Consider the following 23,626-nt stretch of genomic DNA (forward strand, 5'->3'; position numbering starts at 1 on the left):
ACCCACTGTTAAACAGCACCAAGACCCAAGCAGTGGATTTTAAACCACAACTTGGCATTAACAGCTTGTTATGGGTTTTCAGGTCCCTATTAGCATCACTCTTTTTATTACTGAAGCAGCTCTAAAGCATAGAGGTAGCTCTAAAAAATGAAACAAGAAGGGAGGTACAGGTTGCTTAAGCACACTGCTAAGTCAGCATGAGCCTCTGAGCTGGCACTTAGAGAACCATTCTCTGGCTTTCTCAGTACCACACTCGTTCAAGGTTTTGGAGGAAAACTGTTTTAATTATGAACTTAATTGAAAGCTCTCAGTCACTCCTCATCCAGAACTACAACCTTCCAGCTGCACCAAGCCCTGCTCAATTACCTGTTCAATGACTTGGTGTGCAAGCAAATGACAGGTGACATCTGCACTAAGAATTAACCCTCAAATGATTCCCTGCCGTGGAATACTGGGATTTATGTCACCTTCCTTTGTGTGTCACCTATATCCAGTTTAAGCATCCTCACTGATACCAAGCCTAAGTCCATGCAGCAATTTTAATAAAATACATTTAATGCAGAATTATAACCCAGGCCTTCAGACTGCTCAGGGAACCAAAAGGTGCACCTGTGCCAAGAAGGGAGCACCAAAACCTGTCCCAAGGGCTGAAGCTGACTGGGAAGGCAGTGGCTGAGCACCAGGGAAGCAGAACTCCACGTACCTCTCTGTGGGTGCTTGCAGGGAGCACTGGGAGGGTCTCATCTACTGTTGCCAGTAAAGTTCTTAGTGCCAAACCAACCTCCTAAGAAAAAAAATATCAAAGAAACAAACTTTAAGGACTTGGATGAAGCAGATGAGAGAATTTTAGGAGTGCAATTTAATCACCTGGATAGAGAGTTGAACATGCCTAAAGCACTTCAAAATCCCACCTGCAATTGTGTCTATCACCATCAAAACAAGATGCCAAAGGGTTAATAACAAGTTTTTCTCACAGAAAGTAAAAATGTGGAGAAGACAGCACACTACTCAGCACCCTGGATAAGCACAGGCAAGCTGGGCATGAAGCAATGCTGTCCATAACACTGGGCATGGAATCCAAAGCTCCGGCCTCTAACCACAAGCCACCCACCCCATGAAAAAAGCTTTTCTACTTCCAGCTTTCCAGAAAATTTCTCCTACACCACTTGAAGACCTTATTCAGGGAAGAAATAAACGCTGACTTTAGGCATTGCCCCCGTACCTTCACCATGGGCACATACTCCTCAGGTGGAGCTGGCTGGATTTTACTGGACATTTCTATCACCGCCTTCACCAGCCCGGTGACGTTCTCGTAGACTTTGTCATTGGAGCGGTCCAGGTTGGCCGTGGGAGGAGGGCTGATCTCCTGCGGCTGAATCTGCAAGCAGAGAGGAGCTGCTGGACCTCCCGTCCCCAGCAGATGGGGCTCGGCCACTTCCCAGCCGGGACGGGCTCAGGTTCCCGTGTCCCCACAGCCCCCACCCGGCCCCCGGCTGCCCCAGCACGCTGGCTCCAGCGGCTGAAGGAAGTTTCTTTTAGCTCTTCTGACTGAACCTGATCTCTGAAATGACACTGGGCTACTTCTACCAGGGTTTCCCCAAAGACTTTCCAGTGTAACACCCTCAACAGAGAAGGGAATAATTTGAGGAATAAGAGTTCTGAGTGCTTAACATGTCTCTGTGGTTCAATTTCCACTGTGAGGGCAACAGGTATCACGTCCCTCATTCCAGAAGGGTTTTTAGTGCTCCAAAATAGTGGCAGAGCACACAGTAACACACTGATATGTTAAAAAGAGAACTGGAACGAGATCATCCTTGAGATCCCTTCCAAGCCAAACTATTCCATGATTCTATGACATTATGATTTTGTTAGTGAAAATTTACAGCAGGTTAAGAAAAATGGTGTCACCAGTACAGGTGGGAAACATGGAATACTTCTATATAGTTGATTTCCAAGAGATCAGAAAAAACTAGTAAGTTAAAAATCCTGTGGTCTTTACTCAAGCAAAATTTACAACAAGTTAGATATGTCTGGAGTTAAATCCAAGGCAGACTGAAATAATCCCAGGTCTGAAATGAAAGAAACTTTGCACACTTTCTTTGTAAGATCCTCAGTATCTCAAAACAGTAAAACTACCAAGCATCCCAGTTTCCTGCAGCTATTCCCTACTATTGGATGCCCAAGCAACAACTCAATGTAAGCAGAAAGTTAAAAATATCCTGATTTCCTCCTGGATCTGAGATGGTTCATGGACCTTCAGCTCCCTACACTTGATTACTGCTGGCTCTCAGGGCTGGTCCTAGCTCCAGAAATGTTTCACTGCAAGCCCCTGATACACTGCCCTGAATAAACTATTGAGTGTTTGGATGAGACTTTCTTTAAGGGAAGCGTGCAGGATTCAGCACACGGTGATTTCATTTTGTAGAATTTCGTTAAGTGGGTACCAACAGCTATTACAGATTCACTCTAGTGCATTGATCAGAAAATACCTTAGGAAAAAGCACACTGTAATTGCCTCAATCAGCAGGGAAAGGGTGTGATTCAAATCAGTTTCAGCAATCAAGAAGTTAAAACAGTAATTTGGCGAAGTCACATGCAAAGACATTTTGGAGTAGGGCACATACACACACACTCACGCACTGCTTACCCTCCATGGCTATGGTTGAGCAGAATGTGGGGGGAGGTTAAAGAAATTTACCAAAAGAAGGGAAAAAAAGAAAAACAGTATTAATAAAACTCAGCAAGAAAAACAAAACAAAACAAACAAACCCAAAATGTGTGTAGCAATCAGAGACCAGTTAAAAAGCCTGCAACGAAAACGCATCCTCTCCAGAACTGGCAGCCACTCATGTTAGCTCTCGGTCCTGTGTGACAGAATGTCTGCTGTGCACCCCTGTGGGCAGTGGAAGGGTTTGCCATGCACCCCATGCTTCCTCCTGACTAAACACACGGGCAGGAGATCATGCAAAGCTGGACAGGAGCAAGCCAGTCTGGCGAGCAGCAGAGTGGTGAGTGGAGCAGAGGGCCGGGGAAACCACCTGTCCTGGGAACCCTGCTGGTCCCTCTGCACAAACAGGTCAGGACTCGATGCATTAAAGAAAACTTTGTATTCATCTTTCTGAAACTTTTTTTTTTAGGTAAGTCATGATGGGAAATACATGGTCATTTAACTGTGCAGGACTTGTTCACAAGAACTCATCACTTCAGTCTTGGTTAGGAACTACCAAGAACGCACATTCCAGATGATACCCAACCCTTGGAACTCTAGGCCCTAACCTTTTCAAGACCATGGACATTGTGTTTCCCAGCACTTGGTTTCTCTTTGTTTACCCCCAATATCAACACCACTACTCTGCAGAAGTCCTGAGTTTCTTTGTGGAACTGGCTGACTCTGCCTCACCCAGGAGCTCCCTGGAGCCTGCCCTGAAGGCTTCCAAGGGCAGGCAATTCCAATCCTCTTCATTTGTACTCTCCCTGGAAAGGCAGTCTGAACTGGGTGTACAGAAAAGGGAGTCTGAAACGAACTCTAGAAGCATCTTCAGTTTAGGACCGAAGTCATTAACAAAGCTGTGCCAAAAAGTAATGGGCTATTTTCTTCAAGGGGCATAAAACAATCCAATTTCAAGAAAAGTTTGACAGAAAAAAACAAGATCAGCCCTTCTTTCCTACTCAAAGAGCTATTTAATAAACAAATCATGTTCACTTGTCATTACTGATGTCTCTGACTGCCCAGGTTTGTTTGTTGTCAAAAGAATGTATTTCAAAAACATTTTTTCATGTTCCAGCATCAGCATTTAGAAAGGAAATTTTAGAGAAGCTGAGTTTAGTAACACATCTGTTACTGCTTTTTGACATTTTCTGAGGCTTGGCAGCTCGTAAAGCACTGGCATCAGTTTATAATAAATAATCCTGCTCAAATTCACTGCTGTTGGCTACTGATTCTTAAAGATTCCAGTAATCCCAGAACAAGAGCAGGAGTGAGACAGGCTGGCAGTGGCTGGGATCAAGTTGTGCTGAACACACTGCTCTGATGTCAGGTTTTGAATTTCATGCTCAGATGAACTGGGCTTTTTCTGTATTTCCATAAATCATGTAAAATAAGGGTCACTCATCCCAACTGCTGTGGCCTCCACACCATGGATTCCCGCTCTTTACTACAGTCTTGGCAGGGCTGTTTCCTGGAGATTAGAAAGGTGGCAAAGTCCCACAGGCAGGGAACAGCACACAAAGGGATGATTTTGGGAGTGCCTGACATCCTCAGGAGCAGGTCTGTGGACACCAATTGCAGCAGGGGCAGGACACAGCACTCTGCAGCAGCACCTGTGCTATAAAACTGCTGTCAAGTTTCAGTTTCGGCTTTATTGCTGTTTATGGGAAATGAAACAACACATCAGGAAGTATCTCAGTCCCAGGTCAGATGGCCCATTTTCCCTCTTCCCTTATTCCCCTGAGCTGGTAGGGTTTGAGAAACCCTGGTGCTGCAGCAAGAGCTTTTTGAGCACCGCAGGGCAGGTCTCACCTTCCTGTGACCAAGACAGGAGACTTTGGTACCATCTGAGTAACTGGGATCCCTGGGCATGCTCCTTCCTGCTGAACAGGGAGCTGGGTCTATTTGGGAGACCTTGTACACTCTTCAAACTAGAAATAAGCTCACCTGGGCAGGTTCTGGCTGAGGAGCACACTAAATCACAGACAGGGAGAACCTGAGCTCCCTCCCCATTCCCCTGGAGAGCTGCCAGGGTGTGTTTGCTCCATGACATTATTTACTCATCAAGTTTGGTCACCTTTGCTTTCCTTAGTTTCTACTTCAGGAACACCAAACTACCTCAGAGCGGTCATGTTTGATTTCCTGGGGGTATTTCATGAGGTCCTGGTAATGTTCCATTTGTTGGGGGTGTTTCACCTACCTTCACACCCTCGTTGTAGCTGTCCACGGGGCTGTTGAGGCTGGCGAGGCTGCCCAGGTGCCCGGGGGCTCCGGGGCGCGGAGGCTTCTTTGGCGGAGCTGCGTGATCTGCTCGACAAAAAGTTTGTGTTTTTAGAGCACCAGTGTGTCAGATGTACCTGCACCCTTCTGCTCTGCCAGCACTGCACAGGCTGCACGTGCTCCTCTCTGCCAGAGATGGACATCTTTAGGTGTCCTGCAGTAAATCCACTGTTTGTGGGAGCTGCACTTTATGAGAACAGGATTGTTTCAGTAAAATATTTGAAACTCCTTTTGTGGGGTAACTGCTACTGCTCTGGGCACAGCTACCCCAGCCTTGAGAGGGTGTCACCCCTGGTAGCACAGCTGAGTGCCAACATACTGTGTGTGTCTGGGAAACCAGACTTCTTCCCAGCAGCAATCCTGGGTGTGATTCACTTTTGAGACCGAGAAACCCAACTTTAGGTGCCTACTGCTGTTTCACATGTCTGAACTCCACACTGGGTGAATTCCCACACTGACTCAGCTTCCTCTAGACATTTCCTGCTTGTTGATCTAAACACTTCCTTGGCTTTGCTGACTGCACGTCTGGGGCCTGCATGGGGTACCTGAACACACAGCACACGAACACTGATGTGTAAGTACCTGGAACTGAATCCACCCTGTATGGAAATACTGCCACGAGCTTTTGTTCACTACTGCTACTGAAAGGCTTGTAATCAAGTACTTAAAACATCAGTATCTGCATTTACTGCTTACCTGGTTTTCCCACAGGCTGATATATGTGCTGGTTACCAGCCTATAAAATAAAATAAACATATAAAGTAGTTACTGCAGTGCTTGAAGCTTTCATCAGCACTATCTCAAACACCAAGTGCAGCCAGCTCTCAGCACATTTCCCACCCGTTAAAAATACATTCTAATTCACCATCATCAGTCCCTCACTACAGGTGTATTACTTACAGAGCAATAAAAGAATTTGCATGTATTTTGTACTGCTCACGACAGCCCTGGCCTCTACACTACAGTTCATCCTCACTACTCAAAGGTGGTGTAACTGTCACCAGCAATTTCAGTCTGTGCCCACAGATCCAACTGTAGAGTCACAGTGGTGAAGGAGAAATGGCAACACAACAAAGAGACTCCAGACCTTCCTGCTGAATGGTTCTGTAATGGGAACACACTTCTAAGCTGGTTTGCTTTCTGGTTTTGTTGCAAAGCTCTTAGTCAAGGCCCATTTGCTTATCCACTGGGAAGAATTCAGTAACAGACCAAAGTGACTTTCCCTGGTAACTGCATTCGTAAATCCTTCACACCAACCTCATCACCGCTGTGAGCAGCACAAGTGTCAGCACAAGTGTCTGCACAGTATTAAGTAATATCTCTGCATCAACTGCCCTGGCCCTTAAGGGTGATTTTAACTTCCCAAAATTCAACTGGGAATATCATACAGTGGACACAAAGAAGTCCAGGAAATTTCTGTGGAAGTAACTTCTTAGTGCAGGTATTAAGGAAGGGGACAGGGAAAGGTGATTCCTGGAATTGTTTGTAAACAGAGAGGGACTTGTGGGCCAAGTGGTGAGCAGTGGCTGCCCCGGTCATGGTGATCACAAAGGAATTGAGTTTCAAATTGTTGGAGGCAGGAGAAGAAATTCCATCAAAACCTTGGCTGCGGAGAGAGTGAACTTTGGGCGCTTTCCAGGAAATAGTGAGGTCCCCTGGGAATCTGCTTTTGAAGGAACTGGAGTCCATGGATGTCAGGTGCTTTTTAAGAACAATCTTTTAAGAACACAGCAATTCTAGAATGCTGGAAATCAAGCAAGCAGGGCAGAAAAGGGCCTGGCAGAGCAGGGATCTTCTAGAACTTAGGTGGACAAAAGAAGTGTACAGACTTTAGTAACAGGGACAGGTGGCATCCCTAGAGAGATGCTGTTTACAAGTGCAGGGAGAGAATTCATGCTGACAAAGTTTGACCACAATTTCAGCTGGACAGCACCACAAAAAGGACTTTTCAAAAATGTCAACAGCAACAGGGAAACCAGAAAAACACAGATTACATTGGTCTGTTGCTCTATGAGGTTGGTCACCTCACAAACAGGGACATGAAGTGGAGACATTTAGTCATGTCATTACCCTTGATTTGTGCTGTTAACTTAAATATTTCAAATCTCATAACCCCAGGGGAAGAGAGAGCAAGAGAGAGGCAGAAGAATGAAATCCCACTGAAACAATTCTTGCATTTTTACTTCCACAAAATTGCGTATTGAAAGTGTAAGTCAAAAGAATGTGATCAGACAGGAACTGCCAAAATGTGGGTGGTAACTTCTCATTTGTATCACTGCCCAATTTCCCATCCTCTCAGTCAGAAATTCAAGTTGACTCACAGTAGCATTAAGCATTTCTCACTGCAAATGAAGTCAGAGTTATGTTCTGAATCTACTGAGAACTACAAGATCAAATTCTATGACTAGAAATGTAGTTATCATGAATTAGAGTCTCTTTGAATACCCATTTTGTCCATGACCATGAAGTGTTTTCTCCACACTTTTTCAAATGGGCTGTGATATTGGACCATCTCATCTGGGCAGACAGGACTTCCCCTGGAAACAGTTTGGAACCTGTGACATGGCCTGAAAATCTCCTGGGCATCTCAAAGCATCTTCATGAACAGCACAAAACACAGCAACACTTCTCCTGTTCTTATATAAAGATGCAACAACAGCCAAGGCCTAACAGTAACTAATGGTCTTCTCCAACTTCATGGAAAAAATTTTAGAAGCCTCCAGACATGAATGTCTCCAGAGACCATGCTGCAGTGTGTCATTGATACAGTCATCCATGACTGTGTCTTGGCTGCAAATGCAGAAAGAATCCCTAAATTCTTCAGAAGTGAAGAAATGCTGAAGCCAAAGCAGGAGTTTACAGTCACATCCCAAATGAAACAGGAGGGTGAATTTAAAATGTCCACTACTTTCCTGGGGAGAACTGGATGAAGCACCAGGTTTGGGCCATTAATAGTCCCTAGCCTAGTCCCTACCCCCTTTTCCAACAGTATGATCCAGAGATCCCAATGGCAATTAAACAATTGAAGAGATGGTTTTACTTGAACAGAGGGGAGTTAAGCCACTAAGAAAGAACACCCGAGCTGCTGCTACTGTCTGGGAACAAAGGAATGTTTGTGGGGTTTATTCCAATTGTTTCATAGTGGATCATTTATCCCAAACAGATTTCTGGGTAATACAACAGCAACATTTACATTCCTTGTGAGAAAACCCTTCAGATATTTAAACAACTGCAATAGTTACTTTAATCCTGCTTCCTGTTGACTGATCTTGCAGAAAACAATCCCCATTTTTTAAATAAAAGGCCCAATTCTACAGCACATGAGCACTTGGAAATTATTGTAATGTATTTGTGGAAACATTTTAATATTTCCATATTTAATATTTAACAACAGCTTCAAGGGGGGGTAAAAAACAACCAACCAACAAACCCCAAACCTCCCGAACTGCTGCATGAGCCAGCTGTTCCCACAGAAGCTGAGCCTCTTGGAAAGCTGTACCACCATGTAGGAACAGTGGAAATGTTTAGTAAAACCTTTAAATCATCTCCCACACCCAAGACAGTGTACAGCGTGTTCTACCAGGAAACTGGAAGAGCTGAGAGAGGAAAAGATCCCCCCACACTTACTGGGCCCTGGAGACCTCCATCCTCCCGGTCAATGCTGCCTCTGGAGAGCCGCATGTCGGGTTTCTGAAACAAAAATCCAACAATTCACTCTGTGCTCTGCTTACCCACTGATGTGCCCTTGGCTTAAAGGCAGTGTAAAGACAGGAAAATTCTGTTAAAAATGCACACTGACAAATCCAGATGTCATTTCACTTCAGTTCCTGCGCCCCCGCTGTCGCCACCGGAGCCTCAGCTGCTCCTCCACCACCCACCCTCAGCACAGGAGTAAAAATGCTCTAATAAATATCCAAAGTATCACTGCCCTAACATAACACTGGAAAACCTGCATTTTAGTTTTATCAGGGACAGCAAAAGTTTGGTTTATTCTGGAAAAAAAAAATAAAATAAAAAAAAAAAGCTTTCTTCCCAACAGCAAAATTCCAACCACAGGATGAGAAATGCTGCACATTAATTCCCACTTCCTGCCCCGGGATGGCTTAAATGTACTTGGCTCCCTCTCCAAACAAATGGGGCCAATTACTGGAGCTCTCTAAACACTCCATTTGGATACAGCCAGCCAGCAAAGCCATCCAGATGCCATTTTCTCCCCACACAAGCAACAAACAAATTTCTATTTAATGTGTTTTAAGCACACTACAGGAACCTGGGGCTTGGTTGTTTTTAAGAGCAAAAATAAAACCACACCAATTTTGATATTTTTATTCCCCCCCCCCCCCCATAACTCAGTCATTCTTCTCACAGAACATGCTAAGTTGGAAGGGACTAACAAAAACCACAAAGTCCAACTTCTGTCCCTGCACAGGAAAACCCCACTTATCTCCCCAGCAAATCCAGGGATGTTATATTTATTCTTCAAGGACAACACTGATTACATGGAAAGACAAAGGAATAGTGGATGTGAAGCCAAGGTTAACACTGATCTGAAGACACAAGCTCAGCAAAATTACAGTGTGCTTCTTGTGCACAAATTCTGGCACTTAAAAACAGGACTTAACTGACTCTCTCCTACAAGACTGGATGAGTAGTCACTGATAACTCAAGGGATGAAATGGTCACACACAATATGAAAACAACATTTTTTATTTAGAGAAATGTAACGAAACACAGTGCCACTAAACTGACCATATGCTCTTTCAGGGTTAATTTCAGGGGACAAATACATCCTTATCTTGTTTAAAGCTATTTGAGATTTCTCCCTCCTTTAAGAATATGAAATAATAATTCCAACTCACAAATCCTAATAAATGACCCTAAAAACCATCAGGGCAGAAAGAACCTGAAAAAACACACTAATATTGATCTTCTGTCATTAAAAATAGTCCAGTTGCGCTGCCAGTCTGTCAGAAGGGCTCACACTTGGGATTTTCATTCAGTCTTCTGCAGGCTGAGTGAGGCACAGCCAGAGACACTCACTGCCTGAAAGAACTTGCAGATTAAAAATAGACAAATCATATCAGACAGGGAAATATTTAACCCCATCTTAAAAGTGAAGAACTGAAACAGACACAAGTGGTCTCCTAATGCTTTTCCAGGAATTTGTGACAGATTTCAAGATGAAACCTACCACTGACTCATCTCTAGTTTATTTCCTTATTACAATGAAGAATTTTTTTCTGATTAAAGTCTCATTTGATATGAGTATGTCTGAAACTTCACTAGACAGGTCAAGTCGTGATTCTCATCCTATTTTTCAGCTGAAGCACATAGCTATCTTTGTTAAATACCCATATAAAGCATAGACAAACTACATTTCTATTACACTGATGCTCACAATTTGTTTCATGCTCATTTCAAGTCAGGGAAGTGCCCAAACTCTGGAAATAACTAGAGTTACATATATATAAAGACTATTTTGTCACAGGTGTCTTTAATGCTCTTTGCACTTAATGGACCTTAAAGATCATCTCGTTCCAACCCCCTGCCATGGGCAGGGACACCTTCCCCTGGACCATCTAGACCACATCCCTCAGACCAGACTCCAGAGACAATGAAATACTGAACATTTTAGAAGAGTCAGAAGCACAAAAATGCACACTAGTCCAAATAACAGGACTTTTTTTCCTAGTAATATGAGCAAAAAGTTAAATTAGCAGACACAATATCCATCTCCTCTTGCTTAGAAGGTCCCTCCTTCCAGCATCCAAAGTCTCCATGTCACAGCTGTAATTCCATTCTCCAAGTCCCCACCAGCAGCCAACGTGCAGCACATTGAATTCCCTCCACAACACCCCATACATGGACAGCACACAACCCACAGCCCAGAACTGCTGCACAGAAAAGCTGCAAATGCTCATAAAATATCAACAAAATGGTGATTATTAACTTGGCAAATGCTTCACATATTATCAACAAAAATCCCAAGTCCTATTGACCACCCCCACACAAAAAAGACTGTGGAGGGCAGCAGAGCTGCCCTGGCACCTCCAAGAACCTGATCCTAAAGTGCAGATCCCAAGTGCCAGGGGGTGATGGCAAACCTGAGGGATGCAGCTGCACCCCTGTGACCTGCACACCTCAGAAGTAAGGAAAAAATCCTTTAGCAGGACATAAACTTCTTTCAACTTCCAGAAACATTCTCCTCTGCCCCATCAAAACCTGGGAAGTCAGGAACACATGGAACAAAAGAGAAGTGTTCAACTTTTGTGTCCAGCGACTAAGAAAAGCCCCAATTATATATTTTTCGATTCCAATGTTCTAATAAATTCTAACAATTCCCATTTGACTAAATGATTTTCTGATTTATTCTTTCGTGTAGATGTGGAAATGTCAGAAGGCAAACAATTTTCTGGTAAAAGTGATTTGAATGATCAAACTCCCATCTTATTTAAAAGTATTATTCAGCAGCAATTCTTCCACTTCTGCAGTTGCAAGAGCTTTGAGCCCCTGATGCTGCCACAAAAGCAATGCATTGCTGAATTTTTAATACTGAGATCCTTCAGCTGTTTAATACAACGTTCTCTAGGTCAGCAATCAGCCTCACACCAAACCTGCTCCGTACTTCACACACCATTTCACAGCTCCAAAGAACACCCTGTCATTTTTCCAGTCCTTACCATGGCTCTGGACCTCCCAAAAACCACAGAAAGAACCGTATGTTGTTAAAATCTTGCAGAAAACCAAGTCCTTCGAAAAGTAAATTTACTTCAAAAGTAAATGGATTTTTTTTTTTTTTAACAAATAAGCCTTTTGAAAGGCTGTTTGAAATCTTTGGAAATGTCAAGAGGAATTTTCAGACAGGATGTGTATGTTGACAAACTGGGACATAAACCACTTTGTTCCCAGTATTTCTGGTTACTTGTTAATAAAAGAACATGTAAGTCTTGGAGTTCTCAGGATATGCTGAATTGTAATGTCTTGGTGGGATTTTCTCAGGCTTAAAACTAGAATCTTATTTTAGCAACAGTTCACATCAGACTTGAATTGCTGTTCTCAGTGTCAAAATAGGACAAAACCACAACTATGTGGGAATTTCAGAAAAAAAAAGCAACGATCCCAAGCATGATAAGGAAAATATGTGAGTTATTTCTTCTTAAGCTATCCCAGAAAGGACTATAAATTTCTTAGTAGAAAACTGTTCTGTCTGCTGAGGAGTTACTAACAGGCATGCACATACGTGTCTTTATTTATCTAATTAAAAATAATGTACATAACATCAGCACAGCCAAAAAGAAAGGTTCAAACTGGGAAGTCCAAATAAAGGAAGAAGCAGGCAATTAAATAAGTCTGAAAGAAGAGAAGTCTAAAATGTTCAGAGATAATTTTTGATTGTTTTAGATTGTTCATAGTGCAGCCATTTCATCTTCCACCTGAATGTGCCCTGTGACAGAGACTGTGTCCTGTAGTGATCTGTATCAAGCTTTAGGTGCAGTAATGCTTTGTGTCTCAACTTCAGCTTTCTCAAAAATATTTCACCTACTTCTGTCCTTCCTAGAGATGCTCATCTCTACAACATATTATCAATAGAGCATGAAAATTTAATCATCACAAGTTTTAATCAGTGTCCATTAAAGCTGGCAGACCTAAAGTGCTGCCTCCCCTCCCTGTCAGGGGCTGGGAAGGAGTGTCAGCTCTGGATACCCCAAAATCAACCTCTCCACCAATCCCCTCCTCACTCTCCAATCAATGTGTTTGGTACAATTAAAAATCAAACACTTCTTTACTCTTCAGTTTTTACACAACAGATTTATTTTTTGTTTGGGAGCTTCCCACAAGCAGAGACCTCTTTGTTTTCTCTTTTTACAGCGGAATTTCCAGAATTCTGGATTCTGTTAAGGCTGCAGCTTGAAAACAACATTTTTATCCTTTCAAATACTGACTGGTCCCACGTTCTCCAGGGACCAGTTTCAGGCAAACTGCTTACACTGATAACAACCTCCCCAAAGACCAGCACATTTCCATTTCAATGCCACTGCAACAGAATTCCCCATCTGGGGAGTTCCTTCCAGCAGCATCAGTGCTGTTTATCCCTGTACTAATATGAGTTGTATTTTCTCCCTGCAGAAGCAGCAATAAATTTCGAGTCATGAGCAAGTTGATGTTACTCTGGGGAAACAAAAATTGTACTAACAGAAACCCACGGAGGATTTTTCATCTTGTTGCAGTGCCTTACAATAAATGATGTGCAGTTGCTCCCCTGTGAGTCCAACTCTCAGTAGTACAAGTGGGATGTGCTGTAGAGCCTGAGGACTGGGTAAATAGAGCTGTTTTTGGAAGCAGACAGTTTACACTGAGAACACTACACATGATTACAAAAGTTAAATATTATAGCTGAGTAAGTCAAATATTAAAATCTGGCTCTACTCTGTTGTTCTCTGTGCTGAAAAGGACAAATATTATTTGAAACCTGCCTAAAGCAGGCAAGGGAATTACAGATTTCTTCTCCCTAAATCACCTGGAATGAAAATAGGGAAGGCCCTTCTTCCCAGAGCAGAAATATTGTCACTCACTACAGGACACTGGCCAAGGAGCACGTGTATGTAATACCTTGGTTATTTCTATGCTGGACATCATTATATGGCCTAAAGGCCTCAATAAATGGCTTATTTTCACATGTTGGGACTCTCATGTCTTAATTGTGGATATCCTTCAGGAGATCTCCTGGTGTGGAGGAAGCTTCCAAGAGTGACTCCCCACGACGACTTTTCCACATCTTCACTTGCTCAGGGCTAGAACCTAGAAACTCAACCACATTCCTTTCCCAAGAAATATCCATTTATAAACAGAATAGTCCCCTGACACACATCCTGCTATGGGCTCAAAGGCACCCTGTGGCTACCAGCAGCTCATTTAGCTCTTAACATGGGGTATAAATTTGTAATAGGCATTCAAGGGTGAATCTCAAAGTCTGTACAGTTAAAATGTTAATGTGGAAAGAAAAAGAATCGAAGTCTCTTATGGATTCCAATTCCTCAACAGAACAAATGCAAAAGAGATGGTGTTTCCTCACAATAAAACTTAACACAAAATGGAAACACAACAAATCTCTCCCGAACAGATGCTATGACTGTACTACAGATAAAAGAAAAATCAGCAAGTTCCTTCTCAACATCAATTTGGGGGATGAAAAACACCCTAATGGTCCAGAGACTGAATCAACAAACACTACAAATAATCATCATTTATTCTGCACAAAAAAATCAGAATGTTTTCTGCAGAAAGTTCCCACACAACTGACTGCCACTACCTCCAATGGCAATGCCTCATTCCCAGAAAGCACACTGATTCCACAAAAAGTTCTTGGCCATCTTTAAAGTTGTAACCATCAGTGGGATGAGTTTGACCTCCTGGGTTGTGTAGGTCACAAACAACTGGTGCCACACAAGACTGGAAAAGCTAATGCCTAAATTAGGGAAGAAATTTTCCTTTCCCATCCCTGTCTTCAATCTGGGCACAGTGGTTTGTTTGCTGTCATCCCAATGGGAAATTGCGAATTCCCAAGTGGACTTAGAAGGAAACCAGTTTCAACACCCACTAATCAAAAGTCACTTCTTAGCTCAGGCACAATGTGGATCTCAGCAAGAAAATGTCCTGGCCATGGGGGCATCTGCCAGTAGCTACAACACAGGAGATTTACAAACTGAAACATTCCTTGAAATATGTCTAAGATCAAGCACAGAACTGCTGTGACACCACAGCACTGTAAATTACCCCCCCTGTCCTGTGAGGCTCAGGCACCCACAGGCTCCTGGTAACATTCTACTCCCACCTTCTACTCCATATGTAGCCATCAGCCTCAAGTAGGAGAAATTTAACACAAAACTTGAATTTTGACATTTGATACTGACATTTGACAACTCTGAATTTTTGAAATTGGGAAGCCAGAGCTGAACCAAAAAAACACACACCAGTGGCACTGACAGCAAGGAACTGTGGAATTGCAGAGAAACAGCACCAGAAGATCCCATCACTAATGATTTCTTCCTGGTCCTGGTGAGATTCTGAGCTTTTCCCCTCCTTCAAGAGCTATCTCTTATTTTATTTCTTCCCACTAACATGTGCCATTATTCCTCCAGGGCAAGACTGGGTACAAATCTTAGTACAGCCAGGGCCCTTAGATGGTTACATGATGTCCAGGGCTGATGGTTACATCTTTTTTAGGGGTAGTGTCATTTTAGGGGTAGTGTATGTATGTCATTACATAGTGTCTTTCTATGTAATGACAAACAGGCAACCTCGAGATGGGCACAGAATTATACTCACAACTTCCCCCACACAAACACTCAAAAATGAGATTCACCAAAAGCCACAGCTGTTCAAGATATTTGAAATACAGTTCTCACTAGCCAAACACTTATTTTAGAACCTGTTTCCCACATTTTGGGGGTTCTGGGGGTTTTTCTCATTTTACAGAAGTGACCATTTTTAGCCAGCTGCAAAAAGAAACAAAAAATCAGAAGGAATTAAGAAGCTCTGTAAAACAAAGAATTACCAGGAATCGTTCTTCTTTTTCAAGCCAGCGCTGATCTTCTTCCATCTCCTGTTGCTGTCGTATCAACCTCTCCTCCATCAGGTGTGTGGGTAGAACCTGGCTCATCCCTCGGATGTCCAAAGTGCCTGAATCCTACAATCCACAGTTAAGTTTATTCAGTCTCACAATGTAAAATTTGTATGGACAGGTGCAAGAACTTAGAGATTATAAAAAGGAAAGTTTTTCAGAAGTCAATTCTCAGCAGCAGTCAAGCAGAGCTCCTTCAGCCTCAAAAACTGAAGCAGAGCAGCAGAAGAAACTCTTTACAGCCCTAAACTTTTTATCTGCCTTGCTCTTAGTCACTGCAACAAAAAAAGATTTGAAAGATTCTGTTCTGTTTTTCAGCAACATTGTCACTTCCTGTATTGCACTTCATTTATGCTGGACAACAAAACCAGACATATCAATTTTGTTTTCTTGATCTTGAGCAATAATGTAACCATACAGTTGTTAAAAGCTGCAAGATACATTTTTTTAAATCAAAATATACTATTCAGTGTTTGCCAACAGTGGCAAAGCATGTCACAAAAACATTTTTTAATGAATTTTTGACCAAATATTTGTGCCTGTCTTAAGCTTACAAATACTACACTTACAAATATTACCATACCCCAATGCTGTCTGGAAATCATTAGGAAATACTGTATAAAGTATTATTTTTCAAAAAGCCAAGGGAGATTTGGTAACAAACTTCCCTGTATTTAACAGGAAAGTCTCAGAGATCACTTAAATGTTTATCAGAAACATAGGGAATAGAGCTGGCTGGCTAGAGAAGAAAAGTATTTAAGACAGAAGCTGCACAAAATGAATCTTTGTGGAAGGAAAAAATGTAATAAAAAAGTGTACAAGAGTGGAGAACAGAAAAAAAAAAACAAAAGACAGAAGGTTAAAGGGGGAATTAATTTGATGTTCCTCAGCAGCTCAGTGCAATCATGACAGGCTGGAGAGCACCCAGAAGGAATTCAACTCAGGAACAGTCTTTCAGACCATTTCATTTTCTCTTCTGGGTGAGTTACAAAGAAGCCTCAATCCTTCAGCTGTGCTGGGTATCTCCCAAGAGGTATTTTTACAAGAGTGTTCCCATCCCTGTGAACAGCACTAAGTTCCAGTAAAGCCTTCTCTTAACAAACAGCAAATATTTGCTGTCACTCAGTTGAGATAAGTAGTAACAACTTCATCAAGAATTCATGTGAAGTGATACTTCATGCCCAACCTCACACAGAAGTATTTGTTTAAAATCCAATTCAGTCCTGACTCCCAGCCCACTGACTGCAATGAGATAATTTTAAAAGCACCACAGAAACTCAGTTTTTCTAACACAGATCTACCAAAATAACAGAAGTAATACAATTTATAATAATAGAAAGTGTATTGAACTGTACAGAACACATTAACAGATGTGTCAGATCTCATACCTCCATGTTTGGTTGCCACACTGATATTTCCTGAGGCCGATGATTCCAGGAATCTGCTTGATCCAGGAGAGAAGCCTGCCCAGGATAAATGCTGCCTGCCATGGCTGGTATCCCATGAGAACCAGGGTAGCCAGATACCTTTAGGGGGCAAAAAACCCCACACAGGCAAAAACAAAGAGAAAAATAGAGTTATTAGTAAGACCTGTGCTTCCCCATGAAGAAAACATCCTCTCCAAGACAACAAACATGAAAGCACAGAAATGACTCAATTCAAGCAGTCATTGAGAGGAAGAAGGGGAGGCAACATCAGAAGAAGGAAGCTGAGCCAAAATATGACACCTCTCTTTTAAGTCTTTGAGGATGCCCATTGTAAAATACCTATTTTAGAATAACTGCAACACTACAGAAACAAAACTTTTGAGGATAAGTATTTTATGGTGCCTCTCAAACCAGCAGTATCAGAGCATGCTCTAACCTGTGCAGTCAAGGAGATCAAAGTCCTCTGAGGACAAAACAGTACCTATAGATACATATGTAAGAGATACACATGCAGAGCTCATGTTCCAGTTAACAGGAGCCTGCAAACATCGCCCTACAGACCCCATAAAAATGTACCCCCTGCTGTATCTTACAGGCTTAAGGCTTGAGTGGCAGCATGTAATTAGTGTGCTGAGCTGAGTGGCCTGGGAACTTCTCCACAGGAAAATCCAAGTAGTTTTAATGAGCCTGAAGTACTTATTAAATCAATGAAAACCTCCCTGTCTTCATAGAAAAAATCCCCTTGACTGAGACAGCTGTAACATGGCTGTAGCCTTGAACAAACCTAAAATTGCTCCAAGTCCTTTAAAGACAAATCTTTGTTCTGAATGTCTTCAGCAGTTTTAGAAGAAAAGCAAAACATTTGAGTGTACAATGTGGTACAGCTAAAGGCAGCAGCTTTTGGGACAAAGAAAATAAAATACCAATGACCCCAAGGAAAGGCCCCCAGTTAATGTCATTTTATAAAGCAAGTGATTTCATAGCTCAGCACAATGTTAACATGAACACCACATTCCTTCAATAAATATGGAAATGTCTGATGTGTTTCACTGCAGTTTCAGGAATCTGAGCACCACATTAGATGTGGAAATATTTGCCATCTGGAGTAAACCTACTGGGCTCAGTTTGGGGTTTTTTTTTAATGTAAAACCAAACTCATTGAACACAACTGAATCAAAATAAAACATATAAGAAGTGCATCAATCCCACCAGCTGCATCTAAACAGAGAGCCCACATCTGTAAAAAAAGCATATGCACAGTATTAAATGTAATACCTGGTAATGGTTTGGCTGTACCATATGCTGTGGACTTGGATAAAACCCTTCACTGGATCTGGGACTGGGGTAACCAGGTCTGCTGGGCTGTAAACAAAAAGGAATTTTTAGAATCATTAAACACAGACAACTAAAACCAGAAAATTATGTTTCAGTGACACAAACATTTACAGGTTTGGCAAACTTCAAAAAAACCCCAAAACACATTTTCTGTAATTACAAACACTTATTTTAAACAACTAAAATTAAATTTTCCTCCACTTTTGCTTGGCAGTGGATTCAGCTGAATTGTTTGCTCTGTATGTCAATACATAATGTTTGCTCTGTGAATTCTTTGTGTTTATTCAATTGCTTGCACTAAATGACCTGTTCTGTTCTGTTTAACTCTAGAGAGAACATCATCTAAGAACGTAAGTCTTAAATCAAATTTCCAGGTGCAATACAGACTTGTTTCCAATTTCTGATGTTAATTTGTTGCTTTTGTGACTGTTCCCAAAAGTAAATTCTTTTGCTTCAGCAAGAATAACACAAACCAAATGGATTTATTTGCATGGCTATTTCCACAGGGTATTCTGAGGTATAAAGTTAGTTATGATAATTAACTTCTGTGTAACTAATTACCTCAACATGGAAAAGTGCTTTTGATCATATTCTAAATCTCCAAAGGTATAGTTGAGGGTTTCTTTTTGAATAAGGAACAGTATTGCTGGGTATTTCAGAAGGAGAAAAATCAACCAAAGAGGGAAAAAAACCCCAAACTTCATTATTCTGCAAAGAGCTCTCTCAGTCCTTTTGGCAGTTAAAGGCAACCACAGTAACTGGAGACTATACAATTTCTCATTGCTTGATGAAAAAAATTCATTCTCATTCTGGAGTAGGATGTTTTCTCTCTTAGGTTTCTAACAGAAATATCACTGTGAGATACAAGTGATTTCATAGTATGGATTGTGAGACCTGGTAATTGTTTGTGGACGTGTAGGAGTTTAACAACAACAATCTGAAACAATCTGCAACAATCTGAAACTCTTACAATGAAGCATAAGAAGAACCAAAAAAAAATCAGTTGTCACGTTAGAAAATTAGACAATAATTACAAAGACACTTAAAACCTCCTACCTACAACATTATTAACAACCATTATTAAGTACACCCATATTTTACAAAAAAGAAATGTATAAAAAATCATAACCAACAACAGTCTCAGAAGTACAGTGAGGACATAGCAACCTCCTCAAAAGAGATTCTCTCCAGTGGCAGAATTAATTGCATTTTTAAAGCACCTTTGGTCAAGTGTTTCAGCTCATACATCACACATAAAGGTGCTCATTTCAAATTAAGTATTATACTGGTCCAATTTATGGATGTATGTATTTCTCTAACTCTGAACATTGTTTGTTTAAACACCAAATCCTGCTAATTCATCTCAGATGACTAAAGAGGTTGATGGATTGTTTGCTGTTTCTAACTCTGAAATGAAAGCAGCAATTCCACAGCTCTCATTCCCTGCTTGCCATAAAAGTATCAAAATGTAGAACTAAGCTCAACAATCTGATCTATCAGGCAACAACCTGGAAATGAAGAGAAAAACACCTCAAAACCCCAAATGCACACAAACCTTCCCCCCTCCCCTCAAAACAAAACAAACCAAAACCAACCAAAAAGAAAAAGTTGCCTTTCTATTAGTGCTGGGGAATGTGTGCAGCACAAGGTGCCACACAAGTACTCCTGGAATTATTATCTGCTCCAGAACCTGGGAGCTCCAGGAATTCACCACAAGCTATCAGGACACAGACAATATGGTGGTGACCACACAAAAATTAAATTCTTCAAGATACAGGCTCAAGCTTTCAAGTAACAACTTGCAAAAATAACTCTGAGGGGAAGCAGACAAGCCACTGAGAGGGAAGAGGGCTCAGCAACTGCTGAGGTTGGACTCCTACAGCTGCAGAACCCATCAGTGACATCCAAATAGGACAGAAATGAAAATGAAGTGGAAACTAAACCACGTATGTTCCTTGGAAACAAACCCCTAATTTTCTGTCCAGAAGAAGGAAAATGCAATTACTTGACTTCTGTCCTGTCACTAATGTGTTATAAATAAACTTCATGCTGCCTGAGAGCTCATTAGCCAACAATTTACAAGAGTGCTACAAGAGAGAAGGAAAAGGAAAGGCCAGGACACAGTTTTGTGGCAGCTATGGGTGTCTTTTACAATTTGAAGGAGAAATAGAAAATCTTTAATGCGGTATCACAATATGGATCGATTCTAAGCACAGTTCAAGCAGAGCTGGGTTATTTCAGGCAAGGATTCCCAGATGGGGACAGAACTGGCCAGAATTCCATGGTTTGAACCAACCCATCAGGGCAGGCTTTGAAGAAATTAACAAAATAAAAAGAAAGTTTATGCTTGTTTATTTTAAACACACATAATTTGCAGTCTTAGCTACCTTGGGAGGAGCTTCATCTGATCCTCCTGAGTCCCACGATACCGTGACTTGCCGCCTGGATTCCATTCTCATTCGTTCCTCTTGCTGCAGCTTCTCTTCCTCCAGTATTGTACTAAGGAAAACACATTGTAACCAAGTAAAACTTCAGTTTCAGTGACTAACAAACCTCTCCCCACAGCTCTTGCATTTCTCAGCCTAATAAACAGTACTTAACTTGAAATGCTGTAAAATTACTGAGAGACAAACTTCTTTTACATACACTGGTTTTGTCTAAAAACCAGTATCAGGAATAAATATTTCTGTAGGATTACCACGGTGTTTTTAACAACAAAAACAGCATCAAATTTTCAGAAAGCTGTGATTGATCTTGCACACAATTTTTTTTCCATTACAGTTCTTTTTATGTGCAATTACACAGAGAAGTCCTCAAAGACAATCAATCAAGCACTTACTTGCATGAAAGCTTAATCTTCACAAGAAAATATTCTACTGAACTGCTGCAAAGGTTCAAAACAAACCGAAAATGTTCTTTACTGAAACTCAAGAGCTTCAGATCACTGGGATATTTTTTTTTCTTTTTAAAAGAAAGCAGTCAAAAATACTACTTCAGCTCTTACGTTTTAGCCTAACCAGGAACACATTCAGCAAAGCAATTTAGCAAAACAGAAAGATCTGACAGTATTCACTCAGCTTCTAAGCATTCAGGTCAAAAGGCTGCATTTTCACAAAGTACAAGACAGTAGTAAAACCAGTTTGCTACTTACCACTGTTCTGACTATTAAAAAGCCTGTTTGAAGCTGAACGTGCTCCTGCTGCCCCCACAGCCAGCCTCCTCCCAGCTCTGCTATGTGGCTTATTAATGTTGGATATTTGCCATTTGAAAAATACTCAGAGAGAAGCTTTGAAAGAGGGAGCTGCCAATTCCTTGGAGCCGCACGCTATGCGGACAGTCTGGAGATGTGAGCAGGGCAGATTATTTCCATATCACTGTCCCCAGGGTAAAGACAATCCTGTGGAGGAGCTACTCCAGCTTCTTTATCACTCAGGAGTTTCCAGAAACAAAGCTAAGTTCTGAGTTTATAATCTTCTGTTCAGTCTGCTAAACAACCACCCAGAATTACTCATTCAGGGGATGAGATCAACTCCGGCAATCTATTCTCATCGTGGAATTTCACTGCTTATTTCAAGAATAAATTCCTGCTTGAGATGAGAACTTTGCTTTTCCTTACTCAGCCAAAAAAACCCCAAACTATGCCACTTCTAAAAAGCAGAGAAGTCATCTTGTCTCACTGCAGCTAAATCAAGTTTATAACTATTGCTGCAACTTCAATCCATCATTGCTGAAGCAACACAAGAATGTGGAACAAAAGCAAAATCAGAGAAGTTATTTGCAAAAGTCACCCTGCTAGAACCTCCATGGAAACACAGCTACAGCCCAACAGAGGGAATGAAGAGAGAATCCTTCTATTTTACCTCTCTCTTCCTTCAGAATAAAGAAAATGCAAGATTTCCTACTTGAACCTATGAAGCAACTGGCACAAAACCCCTGCTTTAATGCTATCTCACACTTCAGGTACCCTGTGTTTTTATGTAGCATGAGAAAGCAGCCAACATGCAGCCACAGCCATGAGCCATGAATATCATCTTTCAAGACAAGACCTCAGGATTATAAAACCCCACAATGAAACAAGACCAAAAAAAAAAAACTTGCTCAGATTAATGAATGAGAAATAAATAAAACATAGATTTTTAACCGAGCTGTTGATACAGCAGTTGCGCTAATTTGAGCTAAAGAATAGAACAGAGTTGGCTGGTAGCAGCTGGCTAAATTTAGAGACGGCTTATTGACAATTAGGGCCATGTCTGGAATTTGTCACAGCACAGTGCTGGTTTTCCATAAAAAGGAATGAAACCCCAATACCTCTCTTTACTTTGCTATCAAAGCCATTTTATCTGTGGTGCCCCAGCGTGCAACACCATTAACTTGTATCACCAGAAATGACAAATTCCTTCTGAAATTACTTCTCTTTCTTAAAACAGTCTCAGCTTTTTGCCTTAGAACTGCAGTTCATCCTCCCTGCTCTCCTGTTGCCTGTGCCATCAGGAGGTTCTTTCCCAGCAGCCCAGAACAGCCTGGTCAGAGGCTGATGGGCTGCAGCAGCATCTGTACTTGCATGCCCTTGATTCTGCTGACAAGAATATAAAATAGAAATGCCTCAGAGAAGCACTACTCGAAAAAACCACAAGGAATATAAATGACTCACAGAAAGGTCTTTGTTTTCACAAAGGGAAGACCAGTCTGTGGATGAAGTAAGAGTGTGCCAAGAGATATTTTTGACATTTCCTCAGTGCAGCTGCTCAAGTTCTCTGAACAGTTTATTAGAATTTACAGAAGGTCAGGAGAAGTCAGATCTAGGCATATTTTCCCAAACTGTACATATTTTTAGCAGCAAAGAGGAGCAAGCAGAGAATTCTATCCCTATGGTTCCTCTAGCAAACCTTGAGGTACAACAGACAAATTTAACCCAGCTTCTTGGTGATGTGAAGGCACAAGAAAAACCTCAACTATTAAAAATTTGTATAATTGATAAGCTTACTTAATTTACAAATAACTTTTTACTGAAATTTGTCTGTGACAGAAAAAAGGAAACATTTATGGGGACCTTCAGTACAGGAATATTTAAAATACTAAACTGAATCTTCATATTCCAAAAAGTACCCGTGTCTCCTGCTACAGTGGTGGGGGGAACCTACATTAAGTGCTGATCCCCAAAAAGCAGTTTCTTTCTTTCCCTCTGCCACCAGCAATACAAAGTTGGATGCAGAGGAATATACTTGCACATATTGTTCTAATAAGAAAGCACTTTTA

At 41.5% G+C, this 23,626-nt stretch overlaps 1 protein-coding gene across 14 annotated transcripts in view; it reads right to left on the bottom strand.

The window, feature by feature from the left end:
• PTK2 (protein tyrosine kinase 2) overlaps positions 1–23,626 on the bottom strand; it is a 191,027-nt gene that overhangs the window by 1,413 nt on the left and 165,988 nt on the right. For all 14 annotated transcript variants that reach the window (XM_058833329.1, XM_058833324.1, XM_058833327.1 and 11 more), the window contains 9 exons: positions 20,758–20,869; positions 18,311–18,397; positions 16,997–17,134; positions 15,543–15,674; positions 8,615–8,677; positions 5,684–5,723; positions 4,908–5,014; positions 1,223–1,378; positions 704–784 (listed from right to left, as the gene is read on the bottom strand). In XM_058833329.1, the coding sequence (XP_058689312.1) occupies positions 704–784; positions 1,223–1,378; positions 4,908–5,014; positions 5,684–5,723; positions 8,615–8,677; positions 15,543–15,674; positions 16,997–17,134; positions 18,311–18,397; positions 20,758–20,869 (916 nt within the window). The remainder of the gene's footprint in view (positions 1–703; positions 785–1,222; positions 1,379–4,907; positions 5,015–5,683; positions 5,724–8,614; positions 8,678–15,542; positions 15,675–16,996; positions 17,135–18,310; positions 18,398–20,757; positions 20,870–23,626) is intronic.

The sequence above is a fragment of the Poecile atricapillus genome, chromosome 2 (genome assembly GCF_030490865.1).
Source record: "Poecile atricapillus isolate bPoeAtr1 chromosome 2, bPoeAtr1.hap1, whole genome shotgun sequence".
Taxonomy (NCBI): domain Eukaryota; kingdom Metazoa; phylum Chordata; class Aves; order Passeriformes; family Paridae; genus Poecile; species Poecile atricapillus.